Source organism: Odocoileus virginianus, chromosome 33, assembly GCF_023699985.2.
Source record: "Odocoileus virginianus isolate 20LAN1187 ecotype Illinois chromosome 33, Ovbor_1.2, whole genome shotgun sequence".
Taxonomy (NCBI): Eukaryota; Metazoa; Chordata; class Mammalia; order Artiodactyla; family Cervidae; genus Odocoileus; species Odocoileus virginianus.
The window spans coordinates 38,934,195-38,960,202 of NC_069706.1; the positions used below are offsets into that span (position 1 = coordinate 38,934,195).

The window sequence follows — 26,008 nt, forward strand, 5'->3', positions numbered from 1 at the left end:
CCGTAGGATCTTCCAGGCAAGAATGCTAGAGTCACGTGGTGGAGTCAAAAAAAAAAGGAGCTCTTATAACTTTCTGGAAGCCTTCAAGATCTTCTCTTTGTCTCTGATGTCCTTGAATTGAATTCATGATAGTGTATCTTGGTCTGGATTTCTTTTTATCAAGCTAAGCATTTCATGGCATGTGTCAATTTAAAATTCTCAGCCATTATCACTTTAAATATTGCCTCTTCCTCACTCTCTCTATCCCCTTCCGGGACTCTAGTTAAGTACATATTCGATATTCTTCCTCTGTCTTTCTTGTTTCTCTCTTATCCCCTGTATCTTTGTGTTGGATTCAAGGTAATTTTTTCAGATCTATATTCCAGTTTATTCTCTTCATCTATTTCTTAATCTGCAACTTATCTATTAAGTGCCTATTTAAGTCATTATATTTTTTATTTTTAGATGTTTCATTTGGTTCTTTTTCACGCCTGCCCAAACATTTTTTAATATTCTCTTATTGTTGCTGTTGTTGTTCAGTTGCTAAATCATGTCCAATTCTTTGCGGCTCCATGGACTGCAGCACACCAGGCTCACCTATCCTTCACTGTCTCCCAGAGTTTTGTCAGATTCATGTCCATTGACTCGGTGATGCTATCTAACCATCTCATCTCATCAAATCCCCAACTGAGTGTGTGCGTGCTAAGTTGCTTCAGTTGTGTTCAACTCTTTGGGACCCTATGCACCATAGCCTGCCAGGTTCCTCTGTCCATGGGATTCTTCAGGTGAGAACACTGGAGTGGGTTGTGATTTTCTTCTCCAGGGGATCTTCCCAGCCGAGGGATCCAATCCACTGTCTCTTATGTCTCCTGCATTGGAGGGCAGGTTCTTTAATGCTAGCACCACCTGGGAAGTCCACCCCAACTGGGTACCATAAGCTAAAGACAACCAATCACGAACAGCTAACTAGACTTCAAGCTGTAGCCAATCAAACAATTTCTTTGCTTCCCACTTTCTATGTTTCCCCTGGCTCCCTTCTGCAGAGTGCCCCCCACTGGGTTGACAAGGCCCTATTAGAATTGACTTTTGCTCAAATCCTCTCAATTTTTTTTTTAATATGCCTTCATTTATTTTTTAACAGATCATGGCTCCCAAAGCCCACCAATCACCTGGAGATCAAGAAATACCTGAGCTCCTTCCTGGAGGTTTGACTCACAATAGCTCTGGGACAGGTAAGAATTAGTAATAAGATCAGCTAACACTTAGCAAGAGCTTGCTTGGGTCCAGCCATCGTGCTAAGTGCTTTACAAGTTCAAGTTCTCAGCTTACATCTTCACAATCACCCGAGATAGTTGCTATTTAAGGACCCTATTTTATAGAGGAAGAAATTAAAGCTAAAAATGGAGGGGTGGGGGAAGCTGCCTAAAATGTTATGTAACTAGTAATGGGTCGACAGGAGATTCCATCTCAGACCCAGCAATTCCAGGCCCCATCACTGTACTACATGGCTTTTTTGGGGTGGGTGGGGGGCGTTCCTGGCGATTTTGATGATCAGTCAGTTGTGGAAAAAGCCGCCCCGAGGCCCACGACACTCTTTAAAAGATGCCATCTGTTTGCAAAGTTTGGCCCATCCTCCTCCCCGCCCCCCCCCCCCCCCAGTGTTTCTGGAATGCATAACCTTCTCTCTAAACCTAAGACGAGCAGCTGGACCTCTTATCGACATTCCCCAGCTTTCGGGCAACGCCGAGTCCGCTTCGCGAGCGTCTGGGTCTCACAGGTTGACCCAGTCTGGGAACCCAAGACACACTCCCTCTGTACACCTGGCACTTCTGGTCCCGCCCCGTTTAGCGACATCGCTAATCCTAAGCCCATTCTTCGTGATTGACGTGGCCCCGGAGCAGTTCTAATTGGCCATGATGGGCCGCCGCACCGCCCCCCCCCGACGACTCCGCCTCCCTTTCATTCTGAAAGAAAGAACCTCGGTCCCGGGAGCCCAATGAGAAGCGCCCCCACCCCAAAGGTCCCGCCTCTTTGGGCGCCGGCCCCGCCCCCAGGGCCGGGGAGATGCCCGCCTCTCGGCGCGCCACAGTCCAATCGGGAGGCGCGCCCGTCCGGACGGACGGCAGCCTGCCCAATCCCCGGGCCTCGGGCCGCGTCGTCCCGCCCCGTCGCCGGGCCGAGCGGCGGGCGAGAGCGGGCCTCGGGGCGGCGGCGGCGGCGGACGCGGCCTGAGGGAGCGGCCGGCTGCCGCCTCGCCCGCCGCGGGGTCCATGGCCTGAGCGGCCATGTCCGGCGTGGTGCGGACCCTCAGCCGCTGCCTGCTGCCGGCCGAGGCCGGCGGGGCCCGCGAGCGTAGGGCGGGCGGCGGCGGGGCCCGCGACGCGGAGCGCGAGGCGCGGCGGCGCAGCCGGGACATCGACGCGGGGCTGGCCCGCGAGCGGCGCGCCGTGCGGCGCCTCGTCAAGATCCTGCTGCTGGGCGCGGGCGAGAGCGGGAAGTCCACCTTCCTCAAGCAGATGCGCATCATCCACGGCCGAGAGTTCGACCAGAAGGCGTTACTCGAGTTCCGCGACACCATCTTCGACAACATCCTCAAGGTGCGCGCTCCCCGCCCGCACACCTGCGCCCAGGTGCGCGCCGGCGAGGCCCCCGGGCCTCGGCGCCCGGGCGGGGACCCCGGCCCCGGCTGCCCGCGGCCCCTAGCTTCTGGGGCGCCGGCCGAGGATGCGCACCGCGTCTCCCCGACGGCCCGGGGGCCTTCGCCTCTGCTCTCCTGGGGTTGGGGGGGGGGGGTTCGGGGGCTCTTGAAAAGGAAAAGCCGGACTCCTTGTGGGGCATCGGAGGGGCGAGGGCTTCAGAAGCAGGGAGGGCCTTTCCTGGGCTCGGGGTGCCATCCTTGCCCCGCCTTCCCAGTTCAGTTCAGAAGAGCGGTGTAGACGGGGCAGGAAACCGGCCGCAAGTCTCTCCTTTTAGACTGTTTATTAGGAAAATTTCCAACATATATACAGCGTAGAGAAAAATAAGAGGAACAGTGGGTCCCCAGACCCCCTCCTTAGAACCTGAGCAATGTGGATGGGTCAGGGCTCCTGGTTTCACCTGTTGCCCCACCCCCACCCCACCCCGTTGATTTTGAAGCAAATCCCAGACATTGTATAGGTTCATTAGAAAAGATTTGTTGACAGAGCTCAGACAAGCATCCGGTGGTTGTGTTTGGTTTTTTTTTTTAATAGTTTTTTATCAAACTAAAAAGTAAAAACTCCTTAATATGGTCAGATATCCAGCCTGTGTGCAGATATCCTCCATTACCACAGAAGTATTGTGTTTGTTTGAGGATGTAAGTTAAATCCTTGCCTTACAGTTATTAAGACATCTCACAGGTGGTGTTTCATCTCCAGGTGCTTCTGTCCCTTGCTGCATGTTTATCGATTGCTATCCGTTTGGGGGGGAGGGGGGAGTATACAGCTGACCAGGTTTCCCCTTCTAGTTTGTGTTCTGTGTGAGCCTGTGCTCAAGGCCCTGAGGGAATTCTGGAGAAAACTGATGGCACGGGGAAAGTGGCCTCCCCTGTGCCTAGAATAGGGTCCTTTCCTTTTTTTTTTTTCCCTCTTCGTTTCTTACTCTATCCTCTTTTTGTCCCTCGGCCTACCGGTTCCCTGGCTCGTTTTGGGAAAACCAAATCACAGGTATGAGGAAAGTTGTCTCAAAACAGAGGTAGAGGCAAACTCGTCCCAGAGTCCTCCCTGGAGACGCCGGGCTCTAAATTTAGCAGAGAACTGTAGAACCAACCCATTGGCACGCATCTTTCACTTCACCCACGAGGACGCTCCGGGCCTTGGGGATGAGTGGAACCCGGGGCTCCACGCCTCCAGGCCCACATCAGTGATCTCGCACCAGTGTTCCCACGTGATGGATTTGTTAGTAAAACGTCTCTTGTGATAGAAATAGCTCTTTTAGGGTCCTGCCGGGAAGAGAGTCATTTGAATGATAAAACATGCCTCTCCTTTTCACCTCTTTCAAAAGCCTCTCTGTGAGTCAGAGCTCTGGCCCAATACTTCATAAACTTTAAAGGCTAGGTGCCCAGTATGATTCAGGGGATTAACTGTGTTTAAAATTCTCCTCATCTTCTGGGGTAAAGTGCACTTGATTGTCTTTGTCACAGAGCTCGATTTTACTTCTGTGGTTCCTCGGACCTCTGAACCAAGTAGGTTATAAGATTTGGCTGATCGACTCCCGGTTTCTCTCGACTTAGAAACATAGAATCTTAAAGTCTGAATCAGTGTGTTAAGTGTCTTTTAGAAAACTCAGCTTTAGCTTTTCCCACTACGTATAAACACTAACTTTTGCTGACTTCCTTATCAACAAGAAACAAGATTTGTTAAGCAGTATCCTGTTTTCCTTGTCAAGTTTTTTTTCTAATTGTAGTTCCATATTAAACTCACTTTATCTGTTTTGACCATTTCAGTAAGTAGTTAGCAATTCATCTTTCACTCTAAAACCAGTAATTACCACTACCCCCCCCCCATTTGTATTTGGACAGATCACATTGCGAAGGGACTTTTTAAATAAATTGCTTTGTAGAGGTTCTAGTAGCAGATATTTGAATGATAACTCTTCAGAATAATATTTGTGTCTACAAATAGAGTTCATGTTAACAGGCTATTTTTAAAGCACTAGCCATGTGCTGGGCCTTCTCATATATGGCTTTTAATTTTCATAATGCTTCAAATGGCATTGTCCGTTTAGCCAGTGGGGAAACTGAAAACAGAGTTTGAAATCTACATGAAGTTGGGTACCTAATTAACAGGTGGCAGAGCTGAGAACTGAACCCTGTCTTTTTTAAATTAAACTTTTAATACTGAGATAATTGCAGCGTCCCGTCAATAATAGCTCCTGCATAACCCTTTAACCAGCTCCCCCAAATGGTGAGGTTTTGTAGAACCAGTACAATAATAGCACAGCCGAGAAACCGATGTTGAGAAAGGGAAGATGCAGAACGTTCCCATCACAGTAAGTCTTCCTCATGTCTGTTCTAGCCACTGCCACCCTTCACCCTCTCCTTGACCTGGCAACAACTGATCTTTTCTCCAATTCCGTGATTTCATTATTTCAAGAATATGATATAAATGGATTCTTGCAAGACGTGACCTTTTGGAATTGTCTTTTATCACTCAGCATAATTCCCTAGAGTTGGTGTGTGTCCACAAGTTACAGTCTCTGCCTTTTGATTGCTGTGGATACAGAACCCGCCTGCCAGTGCAGGAGACTCAGGAGACACCGGTTCGATCCCTGGGTCAGGAAGCTTCCCTGGAGAAGGAAATGACAATCCACTCCAGTGTTCTTGCCTGGGAGATCCCGTGGACAGAGGGGCCTGGCGGGCTACAGTCCACGGGAGTCGCAAAGAGTCAGACACAAATGAGCACGCCCGCATCATGGTGAGGATTTACCACCGTTCACCATTTGACCATCTGCCCTTTGGAGGACATTTGGGTTGTTTCCAGCTTCTGCCTATTATGAATGAATCTTCTGTGGACATTCGTATGCATGGTTTTTGTAAGCATGAATGTTCATGTGTCTGGGATAAATGACCGAGAGTGCAGTTGCTCAGCTGTGTGGCAGTGCATGTTTAGTTCTATAAGAAACTGCCAAGCTGTTTCTAAACTGGCCGGATGGTTTTGCATCCCTACCAGCAGTGTATGAGAGAGTGAGCCAGTTTTTCTGCACCCTTGCCAGCGTTCGGTGTTGTGGTTGCGTCTTGTTTCCACCGTTGTGATAGGTGTGTGAGGGCTGTATAGCTGTCGTTTTAATTTGCGTTTCCCTGATGGCTAACGGTGTTAGACACCTTTCGTGTGTTCATTTGCCTCTGTATATTCTCTCTGGTGAAATGTCTCTTGGTGCTTTTTTGTCTTTGCTGTTTACTCGCCCTGTTGTGTCCGACTCTTCTGTGACCGGATGGACTAGCCCGCCGAGCTGCTCTGTCCATGCGATTTCCCAGGCGGGAATACTGAGATGGGTTGCCATTTCCTCCTCCGGGGGTCTTTCCAACCCGGGGATGGAACCTGCATTTCTTGCATTGGTAGGCAGATTCTTTCCTGCTGAGCCACCGTTTTGTAATTAGGTTACTTGTTTCTTTATGGTTGAGTTTCGACAGTTCTTTATGTATTCTGGATACTACTCCTTTGTGACATATGTGGTTTGTAAAAAGTTTCTCCCAGTCTGTAGCTTGTCCTTTCATCCTTTTTAACAAGGTCTTGGGCTTCCCTGGTGGCTCAGAGGTTAAAGCGTCTGCCTCCAATGCGGGAGACCCAGGTTCGATCCCTGGGTTGGGAAGATCCCCTGGAGAAGGAAATGGCAACCCACTCCAGTATTCTTGCCTGGAGAATCCCATGGACGGAGGAGCCTGATAGGCTACAGTCCACGGGGTCGCAGAGAGTCGGACACGACTGAGCGACTTCACTTTCTTTTCTTCTCTTTCTTTACAGAATAAAAGGGATCCCCTGGTGGCTCAGTCAGTAAAGAGTCTGTCTGCAGTGCAGGAGACCTGGGTTCAGTCCCTGGGTTGGGAAGATTCCCTGGAGGAGGAAATGGCAACCCACTCCAGTAGTCTTGTCTGGAGAGTTCCATGGACAGAGGAGCCTGGTGGGCTACAGTCCATGGGGTCGCCAAAAAGTTGGACATGACTGAGTGACTAACACTTTCACTCTTCACAGAGTAAAAGCTTTTAATTTTCATGAGGTCCAGCTTATCAATTTTTCCCATTTATGGATCATGCTTTTGGTGTCAAGTCTAAGAACTCTTTGCCTAACCCTAGGTCCCAAAGATTTTCTCATTTTTTTTTAAATTTTGTAATTGTACATTTTACTTTTAAGTCCCTGATCCATTTTGAGTTAATTTTGGTATAAGATTGAGGTTTTTTTGCTCTTTGTTCTTTTCTCTGTGGATGTCCAGTTGTTCTGGGATTGTCTGTTGACAAGACTGTCTGTCCCTCCTCCACTGAGTCGCTTTTGCTCCCCTGTGAAAAATCACGTGGGCATTTTGTGTGGGTCTGTTCCTGGGTTTTCCGTTCTATCCCGTTGATGTGTGTAGCGCCTCTTCTCCCAGCTTCACTCCATGCTGATGGCAGTAGGTGTATAGAAGACTGAATATCCAAACGATTTCTCCCACCTCATTTTTTTCAAGATTGTTCGAGCTGTTCTAGGTTGTGTGCCTTTCCTACAGTTCTAGAGTAAGCTTTCCTATGTCTGTTAAAAACCAACAACAACAAAACCTCGCTGTGATTCTGATCGCATTTGCATTAAACCGTGCATCAGTTCGGGAGAATTGACACAGCTCCTGTATTGAGTCTTTCAATTAATGAACATGTTACGTCCTCATTTATTTAGGTTGTCTTTGATTTTTTTTATCAGTGTTTTGCGCTTGTCGACAGACATGTCCTATACGTGTTTTCTTAACCTTTATACTTAAGTATTTCATTTTCTTTAGAGCTGTTGTAAGTGATACTGTGCTTTTCAATTTCCACATGCTCACCGTTAGTATATAGAGTAGGATTGATTTTGCGTCTCAAATTGTGTGTCCCGTGACTTGTTAAATACACTTAGTTATTCTAAGAGCTTTTCTATAGATTATTTGGAATTTTCCATGTAGATCTGCAAGTTATCTGCAAATAGGGATACTTATTTCTTCTTTCCCTATCGGTATCCCTTTATTTCTTTTTCTTGCCTTACTGCAGTGGCTAGAACTTCAAAAGAGGTGAGGGTAGTCATAGTTTCCATTTCTTTCCTGATATTGGCGATTTGTGTCTTCTCTTTATTTTTGTCAGTCTTCTGTCTTAGAGGCTTATCACTTTTACCAATTCATTTTTCCTCCAAAGAACCAGCTTTTTGCCATTGATTTTTCTTCTGTTTCCAACCTCATTTATTTCTGCTTTTTAGTACTTTTTTCTTCTACTTCCTTTGATTTTATTTTGCTCTTTTTTAAAATTTTCTTGTACAGATTTAGATTTGAGACTGCTCCTCTCTGCTAATGTAAACATTTTAAGTGCTATACATGTCTCCCTCAGCACTGCGTTAGCTGTATCCACGTAGTCTGATATGTGGTTTTTTAATTTTTATTCAGTTTCATGTGTATTTTTCCTCTTTTGGGGATAGCTTCTTTGGCCCACAAGTTGTTTAGAAGTGTGTTAGTTTCCAAGAGTTTGGAGATTTTCCTGTCAGCTTTCTGTCCTGATCTCTGTGACTCTGTGATGGTCAGAGAACGTGTCTTGGATGGTTTCAGCTCTTGTAAGTCTGTCGAGGTGTGTTTTATGGCCAGAACGTGGTCTGTCCTGGTGTGCGTTCTGCCGGCGCGTGTCGGTGAGTGGCCCACGGGTCCCTGAGAGCTTCATTCTCGTTGAGATCCCTCTGCCCTCACGCTTATAGGACATCTGTCTTCTTAAGCGTTTTTGTACTTTGGGCACCTCATCAGATGGTTTTACTTTATCAGGTATGATTGAAGAAACTCGCGAGAAGTAGAGTTTGTTGTATTTACACTTGTTTTTACCTGTTGTGTGTTCTTGCCTTGCTGAAGTCTCCTAAGCCTTCTCCTGACACCCTCTCCTTTCTGTTTGGAGAAATTTCTTTTAGCCATTCTGTAAGCATGGATTTGCCTGCAACAAAGTCTCTCAGCTTTCTTTGTCCAAGAATGTCTCTATTTCACCTTTAATCTTGAAGAATGTCTTTGCCGGCAATTGGATTCACAGCTGACACTTATTTTCTCTTAGTACTTGAAAAATGTGCCACATTCTTCTGGCTTCCATGGTTTCAGTCGAGAAGTCAAGTCTTTCAGGTTACTGTTCCCCTGTCAGTACACGCCTCACGACTCTCCAGACGATTTTAAGATTTTTTCCTTTGTCTCTGGTTTCCAGAAGTTTAACTACGATTTGTCTGGACATAGATTTCTTTCAGCTTATTGTATTTAGGGTATGCTCCGCTGCTTAGGGCTTCCCTGGTGGCTCAGTGGGTAAAGAATCTTCCTGCCATGCCGGAGACCCGGGGTTGATCCCCAGGCCAGGAAGATCCCCTGAAGAAGGACATGGCAACCACTCCAGTATTCTTGTCTGGAGAATCCCAGGGACGGAGGAGCCTGGTGGACTGCAGTCCATGGGGTGGTGAAGAGTTGGACATGACTGAGCGACTGATGCTTCCAGCTGCTTGAGTCTGTATATTTATGTCTTTTGCCAAAATCGGGTTGTTTATCGTCATTATCTCTTCATGCACTTTTGCAGTCTCGCTGTTTTTGCCCTTCCCTCTGGGACTCGGGGGGTAGGTGTGTTAGCCCGCATTCCTGACCACCAGGTCCCTGAAGCCCTTCTGCCCTGGGGAGTGGGGTTCTGACCTCACCTCTCCCTAGACCTGGCTGACACCAGGGAAGCGGGGGTCAGTAACGGCCATTGGCCCAGCTCCCCACGGGGACTGGTTGGGGTGGAAGCTTAGCTCCCCACCACCACTGCCCTGAGCAGGCAGGGATCGGAGCACCTCCTGGGTGTCTCAGCAGGGCCGGCGGGTGAGGTCCCGCCTTGGCCCCACCAGCCACTCTTCCTGGGGGCTGCCTGGAATGTTCACCTGGTTCCCAGGAACTGGAAGGGGATGTGGAAGGTCGCTTCCCTCTCAACCTCACTGAAACCCCCGAGGAGGACGTATGCAGTTTTTCTGTTGGTTTCTGCCTTGAGTCAAGTGGGTGTCTTCTGCTGTAAGACCACCCTCTTCCTGGCCCTCTGGCCGGGCACGTGGCTGCCGTGGAGCTCTCCCCATCTGCCTCTTGGCTTTTCCAGCTTGGAGGTGCCTGCAGCTCCCTGTCCTGGGTGCGTGGGGACAGTCGGGACGCTTGGGGGCTCCCTGCCACGTCCCTCCTCAAGTCTGGGGCCCCAGGCAGCCTGCCGCCTCCTTCCCACCCCCTTTCCTGTGTTTGCTTCCTTGTGTGGCGTCTGGAGTGTTTCCTGCGTGTAATGGACAGGGTCTGAGGGGAGCAGAGCATCTCTGTCTTGGCCGAGCCGGAGTCTGCATCCTCCTGGTCTTTTGGTGGCAGGCTCAGGGCTCCTCCTTGCCGATCACAGCTGTGCCTGAATTTGGTCCCTGTTCCCATGCTACGGGGCAGTGGGTGATCTGAACCTACTAGTTGCTTTGACTTCTGTAAATATTACACATAAGACTTCCTAATCTTTCTTGTTATTTTTATAATCTTTAAGATGCCAATCTGTCACTTCCCAAATGGGCTGTCCTAAAAGTTCATGTCATTAGTGTTTCAGAAACTGTGCGGGCACACCTCTGGTGCTGGCGCGTGCCTCAGAGAGTGTGTGGCCGCCCCAGACCAGCGTGGCTTTATGTCACCGTGCTTTCCACCCCCGCATCTGTGACTTTAGGAGCCGTTTTTAATTGCCGGCTTTCACGTGCAGTTAGAGGTGAATACAGTGTGTTAACCGTGTGAAGATCCTTTGTTCCGTGGCCTGGGAATCGCACACAGAATGACGTGGGCATATCATTGACCTGCGCAGAGTGGACCTTTCTTGTATATTTATGTATTGATAGTTTTAAAACCTTCTGAAGAATGGGATTATTAGAACCTGTGGTCTTTTGTTGGCACTGATATAGGAGAATCCGGTTCAGCCAGTGGTTTGGGCTGTGTTGAGGGTGTGTGCTCCGCGCTGGCGGGAAGGGAACGTCCAGTGATGCGCTCTGCGCGGCCCCCACCCTGCAGGCCCTCTGGAGAGCCGGGGAGGCGGTGCTCTCGTGACTGGCGTGGAGTCCGAGGCACAGGTGGGAGGCGGCCCCGCGGTGAACAGGGCAGGTGAGCTCCGGCTGCGGTGTCGGGAAAGCCCACCACGGAGGCGTGATGTGAGCGGCCCCTGAGAGCCCTGCGGGTTCCCTGCAGGGGGAGAGCTCACCGCCGAGGCTGTCCGCGAGTGCTCCGTGTGTCCGTGGGTTAAGACAGAGCTCTGGTAAAAGCACGAGTGTGGCAGCGAGACAGAACCTGCTGGTGCCAAGGACTGGTCACGAGGCCAGCTCGTGGAGACCTGGGGTCACGCGACAGCTGGGCGCTCAGCCTTCTTGCTGGAGAATTCCTCTGTGTGCATACAGTTTCAAGGAGCCCTCTGCACACGGCAGGTGCCGGTCCTGGGTCGGCGTTTGGTCTGTGGACTGCAGGTTAAGAACTTCTGCTGTAGAATGCATACCAAGGTTACATTAAGCTTTGTAAATCTTTTCTCCTTATTTCTATTATTAGAAGGGTTTGCTGTGTTATCTTTACCTTTCTGTTCGGGCCGATGGGACTCTGAAGACGACTCCACTGCTCTCCTGTATTTTTAAGCTCTTTGAAACTCCGGGCCTGCAGTCTCTGCCTCTCGGCTCTAGAAGCACCACTCGGGCTTGAAGCTGCAGTGGGTCTGTGTGAGAGCAGGAGCACAGATGTGCTTCTGGAGTCTGGAGGAACAGTTGGGTTTTATTGCTTTGTTGGCAAACTGCACTTAAGTAAGGAAGTTTACTTCTGCGTGTGGACACACATGGCTGGTTCTTTAGCAATGTCAAAAAAACAAAACCAGCAACCTCTTTCTCCATGGGTTAAGAAGAAATCCAGAGATGCCCCCTGGCATTGTCGGAGGCTTCAGAGCACGTGGACAGGGGCGTTTGCCCGCCTGTTTTCAGGACACAGTGTCTGAGCTTCATCGGAGATGTGCGGTTTGGGAGACAGCCGTGCTTGTGCCAGATCGCGTTCTGTCGGCAGCTCGTCGTGATTTTTTGTTGTTGTAGTTGAGAGCAGGGACGTGGATCTTATCAGTTTTATATGGAACCGAAGATCTAAACTGAAGCCTTACCTGAAGATGTAATTATAGGGTGATCTTCAAAGAGGCTCATGTTGTGTGATGGACATGATGCTTCACTCTCGTTACCTGAAGGGAAGTGCCGTCCCTTAAAGACAGGCCGGTTGAGTTCATGTTGTAACTACTATAGTTTGCAATTAAACAAAAGCAATCCAGCCCTCTTCGCATCTTGTCAAGTGTGCTGGAGAAAGGGGACGCAGAGGATGAGATGGATGGCATTACCTACTCAATGGACGTGAATCTGAGCAAACTCCTGGAGAGCGTGAAGGACAAGGAAGCCTGGCAGGCTGCAGTCCACGGGGTCGCAAAGAATCGGATCACAACAAGTGCTGGACCAACAGCTGCCTAGTGTCAGTGCTTTACCCTCTTAGAGGAGCAGGATGCGAAGAGCAGGTGCTGCATGCGAGAGATGCGTCTTCTGAGTCTGTCTTCTCTGCAGTAAGGAATCTTTCTCACATGGGGACACGTGTTCGGGCAGGTCCAGCTACTCTGGTCTGTGGAATGGAAGACAGTTTGCATCCTGCCTTAGCGTATCTGGTAGAGAAGCTGTTGCTTCTGTGTTGGCGTGAACAGAAGCGTTGGAACGCGTGCTCTGGAAGTGCGGCGTCAGAGGGCCATGAAGGAACAGTTGTCCATTCTGAGAGTGCTCGCAGGCGGACCGGAGGGAACAGGGAGCAGCCCTGCCCCCGGCCCGGGTGCCAAGGGCAGGGAATGTTCCTGACCCCGCTCTGTTCGGGGAGCGTGGGTAAAGCAGAGAGCCCCTCTCTCCACCCCCGGGCATCTGCTTTACTGTCCAGTCTGAGAGCCACGGCCCCAGCTCTGTCCGGTGGCCCCGTTAGACTCAGCAGTGAACACCGGCCTCGAGGAGTCGTCAGTGCACCAGGCCGTAGGTGGTCAAATGACTGGCTAACCCTGAGCGGAAGCTCTAAGCCACAGAACCACGCAGACTCGAGAATTTGTGCTAATGCTGTCATTACCGGAGTGTCGTGGTGACGGTACGTGGTGCAGATTCCGCCGAGCCCTCGAGTGCTGTCAGGGCCACGAGTGGAGGTGCCTGCTGGGTCCGGGTAGGTGAGGTTAGAGGTGTGGACCACGGGAAGCCCGCACCCATCACTCCAGGCCAAGCCCTTTGCGCTGTGCCGCGTGCCTGACGGCGAGTCCCCCTTTCATGGTGTTTCTCTACCTGGTTGACATCTGGGGAGATGGGAAGCCCAGGGGAGGGCAGGGCAGGAGAGGGGACATCACTTCTCACATCATGGGAAGAACCTGGAGCCCCAGGCTGGGTGGAGGAGGCCGCTGGGACCAGCTGCAGATCGTGTGATGAGATTTGTCTGCACGAGTGTGGTGGGAAGCATCCTGACGCCACGCGGGTGACTTAGACCACAGAGATGCTGCAGCGAGCTCCCACCCCGCCCCGGCCACCCACGCGTGCCTGCGATCCGATCGCGCTCATTTCCAAGGTAAATTTTTGTGCCTCTCTGTACAGTTTTACAAGCAAAAGACTTGACATTTACCAAGAAAGGAAACGGAGTGATTATCTAAAGTCTCACCTTACTGCTGGTTTCTGTCACAGGTGACAGAGGACAGCTGCCTCAGGGCTTTGGTTTGGGGATTTTGATAATGCCGATCAGCGGGATTTTTAATCTGTATTTTCCACTGACACTCAGTTGTCTGTCTACGGCTATTGGCACCCACGCAATGACCCCGGAACTATTTATACTTTTTGTGGCCACTTAATGTGTTGCTGTTGTGTTTTCTTCAAGGAAATGAAGTTCCATAATTTTAAGCTGGAGAAAGGAAATGTTTTCCCCAGGAGTCTGATGACTTGATTAGACCGATGGAGTTTGAAAGCTGTGTTAGAAGTGTGCAGTGATGTGGGACCCGGGGTGGGGGGCTGGGGAGACTCCCGAGGTGAGCCAGTGAGAACAGCACAGTGGCAGGCTGGCCGTCCACCTGCTAATCAGTACGTATCTGATGCAGCTATAAAGTGATGGGGTTGTGTTGTTAAACAAACACGCCGGCGCTCCTGGGACACACTTGTTAAAGCCGACGTCTCATTAAGAGTGATCAGCTAGGGCGGCCACGTCAACAAATCCTCAGCGTGTGTTTATGTGCCGGATGCCGCCTCCGCCCGGAGGCTTCTCCGTGTGGAGAGCCTCTGTTCTCTGTTTGCGGCGCTGTCGCTGTGACTTCACTGAACCCTCAGTAGCCTCGCTGGGCTGCTTCTCTGATGGGAGGGACTTTCGTTTTCCTGCCGGAGTCGTCCTCTCGCCATCCCCCCCGCCTCCGAGGAGGAGAGACGTGGGGCTTGAGCCTGCTGCCCCGGCGAGCCGGGCCCTGGGCTGCGGGTGTGGCCCCGCCTGTGTTTGTCCAGCTGTGCCAGGGAGCAGAACCTACTTGGCTGCAAATCGCAAGCCAGACTCTCCCATCTGGCTTTTATTAGTAACAGAGCCGGTGTCTGTGATCTCCACCTATCTATCTGACTCCTGTTTAGATCTCCATGCTGATTCTGGATTGGGAGCGGAAGAGAGACAGGCTCACCGAGTGTGTGCTTGTCTGGGGTCACCCACTGGGCCGAAGCTCCCTTGTCCGTGTGTCCGTTTGGGTCTTTTTCTGCCAAGAGGAAATAGCAAAGTGATCGTTACTTTAGGAAGAAATGCCACTGTACCAGAAGGACACCATCACTTTCCGTTTCCTGGTAGAAGCTTGCTAGGCTCCCTGGTTTATGTGAGGCATCAGAATTTGACAGGAGGAGGAGAAGCTGCGTTTCTAACCTCGCATACCTCACGTCGGGGACTCGCCTCCCAGAAGATGCTTCAGTGACTCAGATGTTTAGGAGACGGACCCCTGGGACCCCCGTGACACCACGGTCTATGGAGCAGCACGAAATGCAGACCCTCCTTCTGCAGGGATTGGTTCACCTTCCTTGAGTGAGTTCATTTAGTCAGCAGGGACCGATACAGTGAGACGTGCCCATCCCCGCGGGGAGAGCTGCCGTCAGCCCCTGTCGGGTCCTGGTGGGGTGATCCGTAACCTGCAACTGAGGGCTTCCAGAGTCCTGAGCGGGCGAGAAGGCGCATCCCAGTGGGGAGAAAGGTGGGCGGGGGTGGGGGGGAGAGTGACCCTGGTCAGGCCCGGGTGATTCCAGTGGCAGCAGGAGACAGGATTGAAGGGCTTCCAGCAGAGAATTGCCTTGATCTCCGTTTTTAAAAGATCCATCTGGGGAGATGTGTTAGAGCAGGGTCAGAGGACCTTCTCCCATCCCCTCGTGGGATAGCTGTGTATACATATGTGTTTTAAAAATAACCTTACACGTGAGTGTAATTCAGCAGAAGTCATCAAGGAAGGAGAAAACACTGTTCCACATGTAGGTTGAGCTGTGTGAAGTTCTGATACTTGTCCCTTTTTGACTAACAAAAATGGCAGGTTTTATATGGTCCCCCCTGAAATTTCAGAAACACTGCAGCCACAGACAAAAAGAGAAGATTCTAGGCCTCCTCCTCACCACGTGTAACCATATTGACTGCTTCCGGGGCAGGGAGGGGGGGCGGCGGGGGTCCGCAGTTTTCAAGCCCCCTTTCACGTAATCATCTGGCGAGTTGCCCGTGGCAGCTTTACAGTAACGAGAAAGGCGGGGCGGGGGCTCCTGCTGCTGAGCAAACAGGGGGTCCCCTCCGTGACGGCGCCTCTGCCTGCGGGCGTGGGGGGCCTGGCCGGCCCGGGGTGCTTAGGCTCACACTCCTAAGAGAGGGGAGTGTTGCTTACGGGTGATGACGTCCCCAGTTCCTCCTGTGGGAACTGGGCCAGCGGAGCAGTGACTGGCACAGGAGAGCCCGACCACGCTGCCTCTCACGGGGGACGTGGTGCAGAGCTCGGAGGGAGGCGGGCGCCCTCACACGCTCACACCGTCAGGCAGTACCGTAAAATACACCAGAAGCATGGCAAAATAAGTGCTTATTTCTATGAGACATGAACTTTAAAAAAAAATATACTTTCTATAGTAAATGTTATTTTAGAGGCTGCCTTGGTAATTAATAGTCATTTTACAAGTCCTTAGGAATATGATTTAACAGTCCAGGAGTGATGGTTTAATGCCTTCTTATATACTTTTCTGCAATTACCAGGACGTTTTCATTTTGAATTGTAGATGTGTTTTTGGTGTTTTTTTTTTTAAACTTAATTTGTGGTTTGAATCTTGCTTTAGAATTTTTGTAATCTTGAATATTTTCAGAATGTGTAAATATTTGCTGAGGAGACCACGGCGTCTGTAGCATTTTAAGTGGGAACTTGTTTCCTAATTCTTCGTAATTTTAGGAAAAGAGCCACCAGGTTGCCTGAGCTCTCTTTTATCTAGTACAAATTAAAACTCTTGTGACAGTAAATTACCCTTTCCTAGTCTTTCACAAATTTTTAAATAATAACATTTCTAAATAAAGTATTGGAAATAAGGAGAATGTTGTAAATGTAGGCGTTTTTGAAGGAGATTAAAAGACAGGTCTTTATTTTATTGACATAGAGTTGATTTACAATGTGTTAATTTCTGGTGCTCAGCAAATTGATTCTATATGTATGTGTGTGTGTGTGTATTCCTTTTCATGCTCTTTTCCATTATGGTTTATCACAGCATACTGAATGGCATTCCCTGTGCTGCACCCAGCAGAACCTTGGCGCTCACCCATCCTGCGTATAATAGTTCGCTCTACTCATCCCAACCTCCCACCCCACCCCTCCCCTGCCTCACCCACCCCCACCCTGGCAACTGCATGTCTGTTCTCTATTTCTGTGAGTCTGTTTCACAGATAAGTTCATTTGTGTCATATTTTACATTCCACATATCAGTGACATCACGGGTATTAATTTGTCTTTCTCCTTCTGACTTACTTCCCTTGGTATGATAATCTCTAGGTCTGTCTCTTTACCTGTAAATGGCATGTCATTCTTTCTCATGGTTGAGGAATATTCCATTGTATATACGTATCACATCTTTAAAGACTTAAATCTTGAACCTTCTAGAACAACTTCGTCCAGTGTTGGAAGTTAGTGATATAATAAATAATACCTAAATTATTTTCTTTTGTGTTGTTTTTATAATTACTACTCGGGCAGCCATTTCCTTGAATGTCACCTTTTTTCCCCCAAATGGTTTTGACGTTGATCCTGTCATCTGACTATATAAATGACATGAAGAGGACATCATTCAGTGCTCTGTTATAGATAACAGGATGAATACCTAGCAGTTAGAGTGCCTGAATTTGTCTGGGGGACTGAGGAAAAGTTATCCTCTGTGAAGAGACGTTCTAATTTCAGACTAGATTGAGCCGAGACTGCCAGCAGCTAATCCAATAACTCAGCGGTGTTCTGGAGATTCTAGTCAGTTAGAAGACAAAAGAAAGTAGGTATATCTACTGGAAAGGAAGGAACAAAATTAACATTAGAAATAGTAGATCCAAAAGATCATCCAAAAAGTTACTAGAATTAAAAATAGTTATAGGAGTGACTGGACACAAAATAAATGTCCGTGGGTGAACTGTGTGTACACATATGTGCTTTTCTGTAATAGAAAAATATCCCATTCCTAACGCCAGCGAAAAGGATGACATTCCTAGGAATAAGCAAGACGTGCTCACATACAGTCTATATGGAGAAAGTCCTAAAACTTTTACTGAAGAACATAAAAACTCTGGAAAAGTTGCTTCTTTTGGTGGGGATAGGAATTGTTGCTGTTGTAAAAATGCCAATTTAGGAATTGAACACAACCAGTCAAATCCCTATTTATTTTTCTTGGAACTTGACAGAGCCATGCTGAGGTTTGTGTGATGAGTAAATGTGTGATGATAAGTAGTACAGTTCTGAGCAAATGCACTGTTTGGGAGAGTCACCATGAGAAACGCTGAGTCCCGCCAGCAGCCTCTGAGGGCTGCAGCTTCCGCGCCCTCAGCCGCGCTGGCTGTTGCCTCTTCGTTTCTCTTATGGCCACCGTGGTTCGAGTGTGCATGTCCTGATGGCCTGAAGATCTTTTCCATGTGTTTATTCGTTGCTATTGTTCTGTGTCTGGTGAAGCTCTTTCTTTTGACTTCTTGACTTCTTCCTGTTTGTAATCAAACCTATGTGAGGATTCATCTTAGTTTTTGTAATGATCCTATGAGGGCTAATGACCGTTTTTGCCACGCAGATGTCAGAGAATTGCAAATACCAGTGATTTTTCAAAGAGTTTTCAAGAGCATGTTGGGAATGTGACGTTGGAATGACAGCACCTCAGAAGTCCGGTTCCTTCTGGCTGTCGTCAGCAGCCGCGGTGCTGGCTTCTCTGCCTTCCGTGTTTCCTCCCCTGCGTCCTACCCATGACTCCAGCTGAAGGTGTCTCAGCCGTTTTCCCATAAGATGTTTTTCGTCATCCAGCTTTCCTTAATCTCTCCCTCCAGATCAAATGATCTCCAAGCCAGGAGTGACCACCACGGCTGTGTGTTGGCCCAGAGCCCTCCCGCTACTGCTGAGAGGGGTACCTTAAGTCATGTTTTACGTTCCTCCCCACTCGGCATCTCAATACCATCACACAGAATGAAAACACCGCAGGTGCCCTCCTCGCCCCGCCCCTGACCCCGCCCCCACCCCTCCTCGCCCCGACCCCGACCCCGCCCCCACCCCTCCTGACCCCGCCCCCACCCCTCCTCGCCCCGCCCCCTGATGGGGGTGGTAGGGGGGCGGTGGCAGGGCAGGCTTTGTGCCCTGGCCTCTGCTGAGACCAGGCCGTTTGTCCTCTCCTTGGTCTGCACCCCTGACCCGGGGAGCCTGCGTGTGTTTCCTTTCGGGAACAGGGTTGACTTAGGGCATGGACGGGCATGCTCTCTCTGCTGAGGGCTGCCCAATGACTGAAGATGGTCATGAGAGCCCCTGCCCCCTGCAGGGGCAGGCACGGCTCCAGTGCCCTGAGGTGGGGGGAGCCTCCTGGGCGTGTGCTGGGCTCGCTGGCCATAGCCTCCCGGTCCAGACCCCCTCCCCGTGTGTGCCGAAGTGCCTGGCAGCCGTGGCAGATGGTCGGTGCCTGCTCAGTAGGCCAGAGGGGGCCTGGGATTCTGCATTTCTGATCAGCCCCGGGGAGGGGGTGGTGTGTGGCACAGGTCAGACTCTGGATAGTGAGGGCAGGCGTCACAGTGTGGTTCTTGGTGTTGCCAGCACCCGGACAGCCTGCAGCTGATGGCAGCGGTGGTGGGCAGCTCATGGCCAGGATCGGCGGAGGTCCCGGAGCCCACCCTCCCACATGCAGCTGCTCAGAGACCCTCTCGTCCTGCCAGGGCTTGCCTTCCATGTGGGAAACAGACAGGTGGGGCTTCTCCAAAACATCAGAGGGCGCGCAGTGCCCGTGGGAAAGAAAAGGGGCAGAGGGAGGGGAGGGAAGGGGGACAGCTGGCTGTCAGGTGGCGTCCCAGTGGAGGAGGGGAGGGGCTCCGGGAACCAGGGCTCTGCAGGCGGTTAGAAGCTGGGACTTGGGCTCCACCGGGGCCGCAGTGACCCTGCTCACCTGGACACTTGAGGTTGCTGGTGCCCCACTGGAGGGAGACCAGGCTGTCCGAGTCTGGAAATGCTTGGGGGGCACTCGTGGTGTAAGTAATATTTCTGAGACCTGGAAACATGGTTGTTCTGTGTTTAATTGAAAAAGAAGTTTGATTTTGGTTTTAGATCCAAATTTTGAGTATAAAAAAATAAATGGGGTCAGGGGCATGGTAATGATTTTCACCAAAATGTAATAAGCACTTATCTCTAATTAAAGGGGACTTATTTTTATTTTTCCTACTTATGTAAACACGTACACGACTTTTGTATAACATAAAAACTTTTCCTTGTTTCTCTGTGTGGTTTTACTGCATGTCCTTTATTCCATCAAGATCATTCATTTGCACTGCATTTTATAGTTAATAATATACAGTTTGTACTTTACTATGTCCACAAAATGCCTCTTCACTGTGTCCTTCTAGTTAATTGTATGTCCAGTCAATGAGAACACAGGATCCTTTGAAGTCCAGGATTCATTTTGGTTTTCTCTCTGCTCCATGTTGTAGCAGACGCTTCCTGAGTTTCATTAAGTTGTTCTGATTTTTTCGAGCAGTGACTGGGCCTCCTCCAACACAGTTTCCCCGCGCTAAGCCTGCAGAGATTGATCATTAGCACGACCGAAACACTAGGAATGTCTGTCTTTCAGGTTCCGTGTCGTCTTCATTGTGTTCTCTGCTTCTGTTCCCTTCCCAGATACGCTTCCTCTTGGACTATCAGAAAGTTCCCAGTCTGAGCTAGAAGCTGTAATCGCAGAGCTCACTTTTGCCCTTACTGCTGCCAGTATTTCAGTTAGATAAGTAGCCTTCTACGTAAACAGTTGTAGGAAGGCGGGTCCCTTGGGGTTGATTGTGTGTTGTATGTGGTTGGGGGAGGGGGAGGACCCATCCACGTGTGGGGCTGCCTCTGGGCTGTGTGGGAGAGGCCCCTCCAACAAAGCCTGCTCTGGATGCCTCAGACCCGAGTTGCTGTAGTTAGAAGTGTGTATGAGTAGTCCATAAGAAGTTAGGATTGATAGCAATGATTTGCAACAGCAGTGTTCCTTAAAGGCGTGTTGTTTTTAATCTCTTAAACCACATTAAAGTCAGGTAAATACGAGGTCAGGAAATGGACGTTAGGAGCCCTGATGATAAATTCCTGTAGCATCATTAACGTCCATGCCTTCAGGAATATCTTTAGCAGACCACCTTAGAGGTTAAGAAGGTTGAGAATGTTAGTTTTGCTCCGCTCCTTGGCCAGTCTCTGTCTCTGATCTTCACTAGGGCCCGAGAAAGGGGCCTCTAAGGTGCACTCCTGGACTCGGGAGGTAGACGGTGCCAGGCAGGGCTCAGGCCCCGTGATTCAGAATTACACTCTTGGTTCCTGGACACCCTGCAGATGCTGGTTGGGCAGGTGGGTCGCCTGAACTCAGAATGTTGTCCCAGTGGAATCTGGGACGGGAAACAAGCCCACAAGGGAGAAGCAGCTTCAGAATCGTCCTTTAGTACAGGGCCCTCAGAGCAGAGGACGGGAAAGCTGAGTGAGTGCATTCTAACCTTTTAAACTAAGTTGGGAAATCTTGGTGTCCGTGCGCGTCTCCCCGCGTGCGCTCCGTCCGTGCGGGGCTCGGGCGGTGTCCGTGCGCGTCTCCCCGCGTGCGCCCCGTCCGTGCGGGGCTCGGGCGGTGTCCGTGCGCGTCTCCCCGCGTGCGCCCCGTCCGTGCGGGGCTCGGGCGGTGTCCGTGCGCGTCTCCCCGCGTGCGCCCCGTCCGTGCGGGGCTCGGGCGGTGTCCGTGCGCGTCTCCCCGCGTGCGCCCCGTCCGTGCGGGGCTCGGGCGGTGTCCGTGCGCGTCTCCCCGCGTGCGCCCCGTCCGTGCGGGGCTCGGGCGGTGTCCGTGCGCGTCTCCCCGCGTGCGCCCCGTCCGTGCGGGGCTCGGGCGGTGTCCGTGCGCGTCTCCCCGCGTGCGCCCCGTCCGTGCGGGGCTCGGGCGGTGTCCGTGCGCGTCTCCCCGCGTGCGCCCCGTCCGTGCGGGTCTCGGGCGGTGTCCGTGCGCGTCTCCCCGCGTGTGCTCCGTCTGTGCGGGGCTCGGGTGATGCACCTGGACGGGCATGCGGGGACCCAGGCTCGCTCTCAGGCTGGGCACGGCACCCGCGCATAGCAGGCTTTCAGATAGAGGCCCTGTAACAGGAAAAACGTCTAAAAGAACCTGGAAACTCAATGTTAATTGTGATGATCTTGTAAAACAAAAGGTTTTTCATGCTCTAAGAACAGGAAGGTCGGGATTCTCCTGAGCAGGAAGATAATCTAACCCTGTGTTTCCTGGCACCCATCCCCAGGGCCAGGAGGTGTGCCAGGGGAAGACAGACAGGCCACCTGGTGCCAAGGTGGAGCAGAGGGCTCAGGAAATAGAGTAATTGGTGGACTTGCCATTATCCCCCCCCGGGGGGGGGGGGGGGGGGGCGGGGGCGGTGCTTCGGGGTGGATGGTCCTGCTCCGGCCACCCAGTGAGTCAGTCAGGAGTTGCAACATTGTTTCCTCGTGTGGAGTCATTCACACAATCTGGGAGTTCAAGGGGAGCAAGTCTCCAGTCATCCTTCTCTGTAACTGGAAACACGTGCGCCCTAACTTCTCCCAGGGCTCCGCTGGAGCCTGACTCCCTTTTGCTCACACTGGCGTGTTTACGACTCCGAGCTGGTTGGTCGGTTCATTCACATGATCGTCCTGCCTGGAGTCGGCGTACACACACACATACACACACTCGTGATTGTCCTGCCTGGAGGCGGCACACACGCCCGCACACACACACACACCTGGACACGACACACACGCTCACTCACGTGGTCACCCTGCCTGGAGGCCACACACCTACACACACACACACACACACACCCCTCCCCGGAAGCAGCGGGATTCCCCCTGTCCAAGGGAATCTCTTCTCTGAAACACAGTCGAAGTGATCAGAGTCATTTTATTTTTCAGCCTGTCCTTGCAGAATTTCCGTCATCTAAGAATCTTCACAAAAATTCTCAAGCCTACCACAAACAGACTGTTACTCAGAAAGTCGATCAGCATCTTTCACTTACGTGCTGTTTCTGTACAATGCGAGTGGGCCCCATGGGGTTTTGTCTGTGTGGATTAAAATGTGCCTACGACTCCCTCTTTATAAAGTTGTAAGGAAGAGGCCGTGGTGGCCCTCTGCACCGGGAGATGGCAACTAAGCGTGGGAGCAGGCCTGGACATGAAGCAGCTGGCAGAGACCCCCCAGGGGAAGCGCGCCACCCACCCACCGTCCGGGGAGAGAGCGATGCGGGCAGAGGGAACCAGACCTGGAGGGCCCCGAGGCTGGGCTGTGCCCGGGTCAACATGGGCGGGGCGGCGGGGAGGGGGAGATGGCACCGCGTCATGTCGGCTGTGTTGAAGGTGTGCAATGCAGTGAGAAGCGAAACCATCCAACTCAGGGTTTTAGAAGGCTGGCTCTGGGGCTCCGTGGGAACACGGTCGGGGCTGGGGCAGTGGGGGATGGGCTAGAGTGGGAGCAGGGGTCCCCAGGAGGACTGCAGGCATCCAGCGTGTTCTGTCGGATGTTTGACGAGGTGGGCGTGGCTCTTTGTCATCTGGCCAGCCTCGGCTCTCACCTGCGTGAAGGGAAGGTAGTTGTGCCAGCTCGCAGTTGTCCTGAGACCCAGAGGCTGGCTGCCCACCAGGTTTGTGCCCAACGTAGTGAGGGCTCAGCTCACACTTGCCCGGTTTTTGCTTCGAGGGCTGTTGCTGCCTTTCTCCTGAGGCAACCGTTGTGAATTTCGTATGTGTTTAATCTGTGGTTTTATAGTTTTACTCCCTGTGTTTATATCCATAATGAGTATATAGAGTTCACGTGTTTGAGTCTATTTAAGCGGTGCCATTTCTGGGTGTATCGTTGAAACACTGGCTTGCTCCGCAGCGTGGTGTTGGGTTCTGTGCGTGTTGGCACCTACACGTCCAGCTGGTTCATTGCAGCCCTCGCAGTCATGACCGTGGTTTGTCGCCCACCCCCTCCTAGCGCACGCTCGCTGCTTTCTTGTTTTCACCGCGTCAGCAGTGCCCAGCAGCCGGAGTGTGTGCTTGGGTGTGGACTTGCGGGGTCACTCACACGCTTCCCCGCTGGACTTCGTTTATCCCGGTGTTACTGGAGCGTTGCTTCTCACGGGAAGTCTTCCTGAACCGGGAAACTGTGGTCCCTACTTCAGATGATGACAAACCGCCGTGTGTGTGTCCGAGTAGACGGGTTAGTGGGACCCCTTGAGTGCGTGCCGCAGATGGGAACAGAGGCATGAGAGGCACACGCCCAGGGTTTGCTTTAATCAAAAATCTGAAGAACAACCGCTGTGAAGGAAGACGTTTGTCCTGACAGACCCCAGGAGCAGGGGGCTCTGCCCGGGGTCTGGGGAGCACTGGGGTCCGTCCGGAGGGGGAGAGAGCAGGAGAAGCCCGGTGGAGCCTCTGCAGGGTTCTGCAGGAAGAAGGGGGCGAGGCAGGGCAGCAGCCTGGGCTGGAGGGTGTGCTGGGCGCCGGCTTTGGGCCTTCCTGCTCGGAACCAGCCCAGACCAGAGGGCTCCTGCCGCCTGGAGGGCAGGAGCGGAGGGGGAGCTGGTTCCGAGCTGCTGGGTTTGTCCGTGAGGGGGACTGCGTTCACCCGGGAGGGGTGGTCTCTCCAGCATCAACACAGCCCCTGAGACGTCAGAGCACCGCCATGCAGAGGGTAGGAGACGTGGGCGACACAAGTCATCCAGCGGGGACTGGGCGTGCCAAGACGGCGCACCTGGGCGCCCCTCCCCGCTCAGGCTGGCAGCCTGCAGCAGGACCTTCAGAGGCGCCACATCGGGCTCCTCCCCGGAGGCCCTGAGTGCAGGGGTGGGGCCAGCCTGGGCATCAGGACGTGTGTGGGCCCCGGGTGACGGACAGCAGGTGAGCCCGAGAAGCAGTGATGTGGGAGAGAGGACTCTGATCCCCGCTCGGTTCTCAGCGTCAGACGCAGGGCCTTGGGGGGGGTGGGGGGTGTGCACCAAAGCCAGAAGAGTTGGCCAGAGACTGGAGCCCCGGGGTCACGGCCAGGGACGTCACGTAGGTTCCCGCAGAGCAAGAGAACAGGCGTCCACAGATGTCGCTGATAATCTCACAGTACTAGAACAGTGACAGTCGAGTATAATTTTTTACAACACAGGTTAACCGTTGAAAAGAATGAGATTCCTTTGTGGGGGATACATTTCACTTAATAGGGGTTCAGAGTTGTGTTCTTACCATTGAATCAAACGCAGATACTCGTCTCTGAGAGCCATACTTAGCTCACAGGCCAGACACAGTCAGAAGACAGGACGGATCTGGCCTGCAGGCCTTAATGTGCTGACCTGCCCCCACGCCCCCCACCTCGCACAGACACACGGGCCGGGTGTCTGCCTCGTCCTGCCCCGGGCCAGGCGTCCGCACCCGGGCCGGGCAGCGGTGCCTCTCCCAGTGTCTCTCTGTGGTCTCGCCCCTCGGTCCTGTGACACGCAGGAGTGTCACAGAGTGCGTCTCCCAAGAGGCCCTGGGGGCCTCGGATAAAGGGGAACGCTGGAGCGCTCCGTTTGCCAGCAGATATGAGCAGTTTTCTGAAGTCTGTCTGCTCTCTCTGCTGGGTGATGAGGCGTGTGTTAGCAGCGTCCTCCAGGCTGTTTTCTTCTTGACCGACTGTGACGGAGCCTCGCCTTTAAGCATGGGTGAACTAACCACCCAGAAAGCCACTGTCCCAGACGGGCCATTTTCGAGTTGACCCTGGCAGATTTTCAAAGATTGTTTGATAAAAAGTGACACTCAGACATTAAATTTCTCCTGCTTCTGAACTATATTTTATAATCAAACTGTACTCAAGGAAAAAACCCAACCCAAGCGACCCCCATGAAGCCTCCCTGCCCCGCTCACGACGGACCTAACCCCCTTGGCCCCACCCTGGCCCTCGCTCACCACGCTCCGCGTCCCTCTGACGTCCAGTTTCTCAAAACTGCGCCGCTCAGGGCCCCCACGTCCTGTCCACTCAGCACGCTCACCCTGCTGCTTAGCGAGTGGCCGGCTTATCCCTCTGGTCAGGCCAGCATACATGGCTCCTCAGTCGCCCTCCCCTTCTCTCCACGGAGAATTTCTTTCCTTTAGAGCCCAGGTGGCAGGGTTTCTTCACTTCTCTTTCTGTGGGAAGCATTTTAGGAGACTCCTCGGCTCACAGGAAGCCTCACACGGGCGGGGGCCCAGCCGTCCCATCTCTGCCGTGTCCTCGGTCACCCCCCGGTGTGGGCACCCGGTGTCTCGGGATGAACTGAATGGGGCTGGCAGGCCTGCTTTAGCTTTCCTGGCGGAGGGCAGGGTGTTCACCGTGTGTTCGGCTCCAGAAGTAAAAAGTCGCGGAGTCACGGGCTGTGCTCGGCCTCCTGGGGCCGCCTAAGGTGCGGCTGAGCCCCCTCGGGGACCCCTCCTGAAAGTGTGCCACACAGCCTGACGACCAGGTGGGGCTGTCTGCAGGGTGCCCGACAGCCCCCTGAGTCGGTTCCAGCTCTGACCCTGAAGTTCGGGCCCATGAACGCGGCAGGAAGAGGAATTGAGTTTCGCGGTGGGGGCTGTGCTTCTGAGCAGAGAGGTCGAGGGAGG

At 52.1% G+C, this 26,008-nt stretch overlaps 1 protein-coding gene and 1 non-coding gene across 2 annotated transcripts in view; both read left to right on the forward strand.

Annotated features, from left to right (window-relative positions):
- The first annotated feature begins 2,155 nt into the window (after positions 1 to 2,155).
- The window catches only part of GNA12 (G protein subunit alpha 12), a 73,116-nt gene continuing 49,263 nt past the window's right edge, over positions 2,156 to 26,008 (forward strand). Inside the window, exon 1 of the mRNA XM_070460511.1 lies at positions 2,156 to 2,576. Within this exon, the coding sequence (XP_070316612.1) occupies positions 2,265 to 2,576 (312 nt within the window). The 5' untranslated portion in view covers positions 2,156 to 2,264. The remainder of the gene's footprint in view (positions 2,577 to 26,008) is intronic.
- TRNAW-CCA (transfer RNA tryptophan (anticodon CCA)) lies at positions 6,235 to 6,306 on the forward strand. Its single transcript has one exon. It is a non-coding gene; the product is annotated as a tRNA-Trp (tRNA).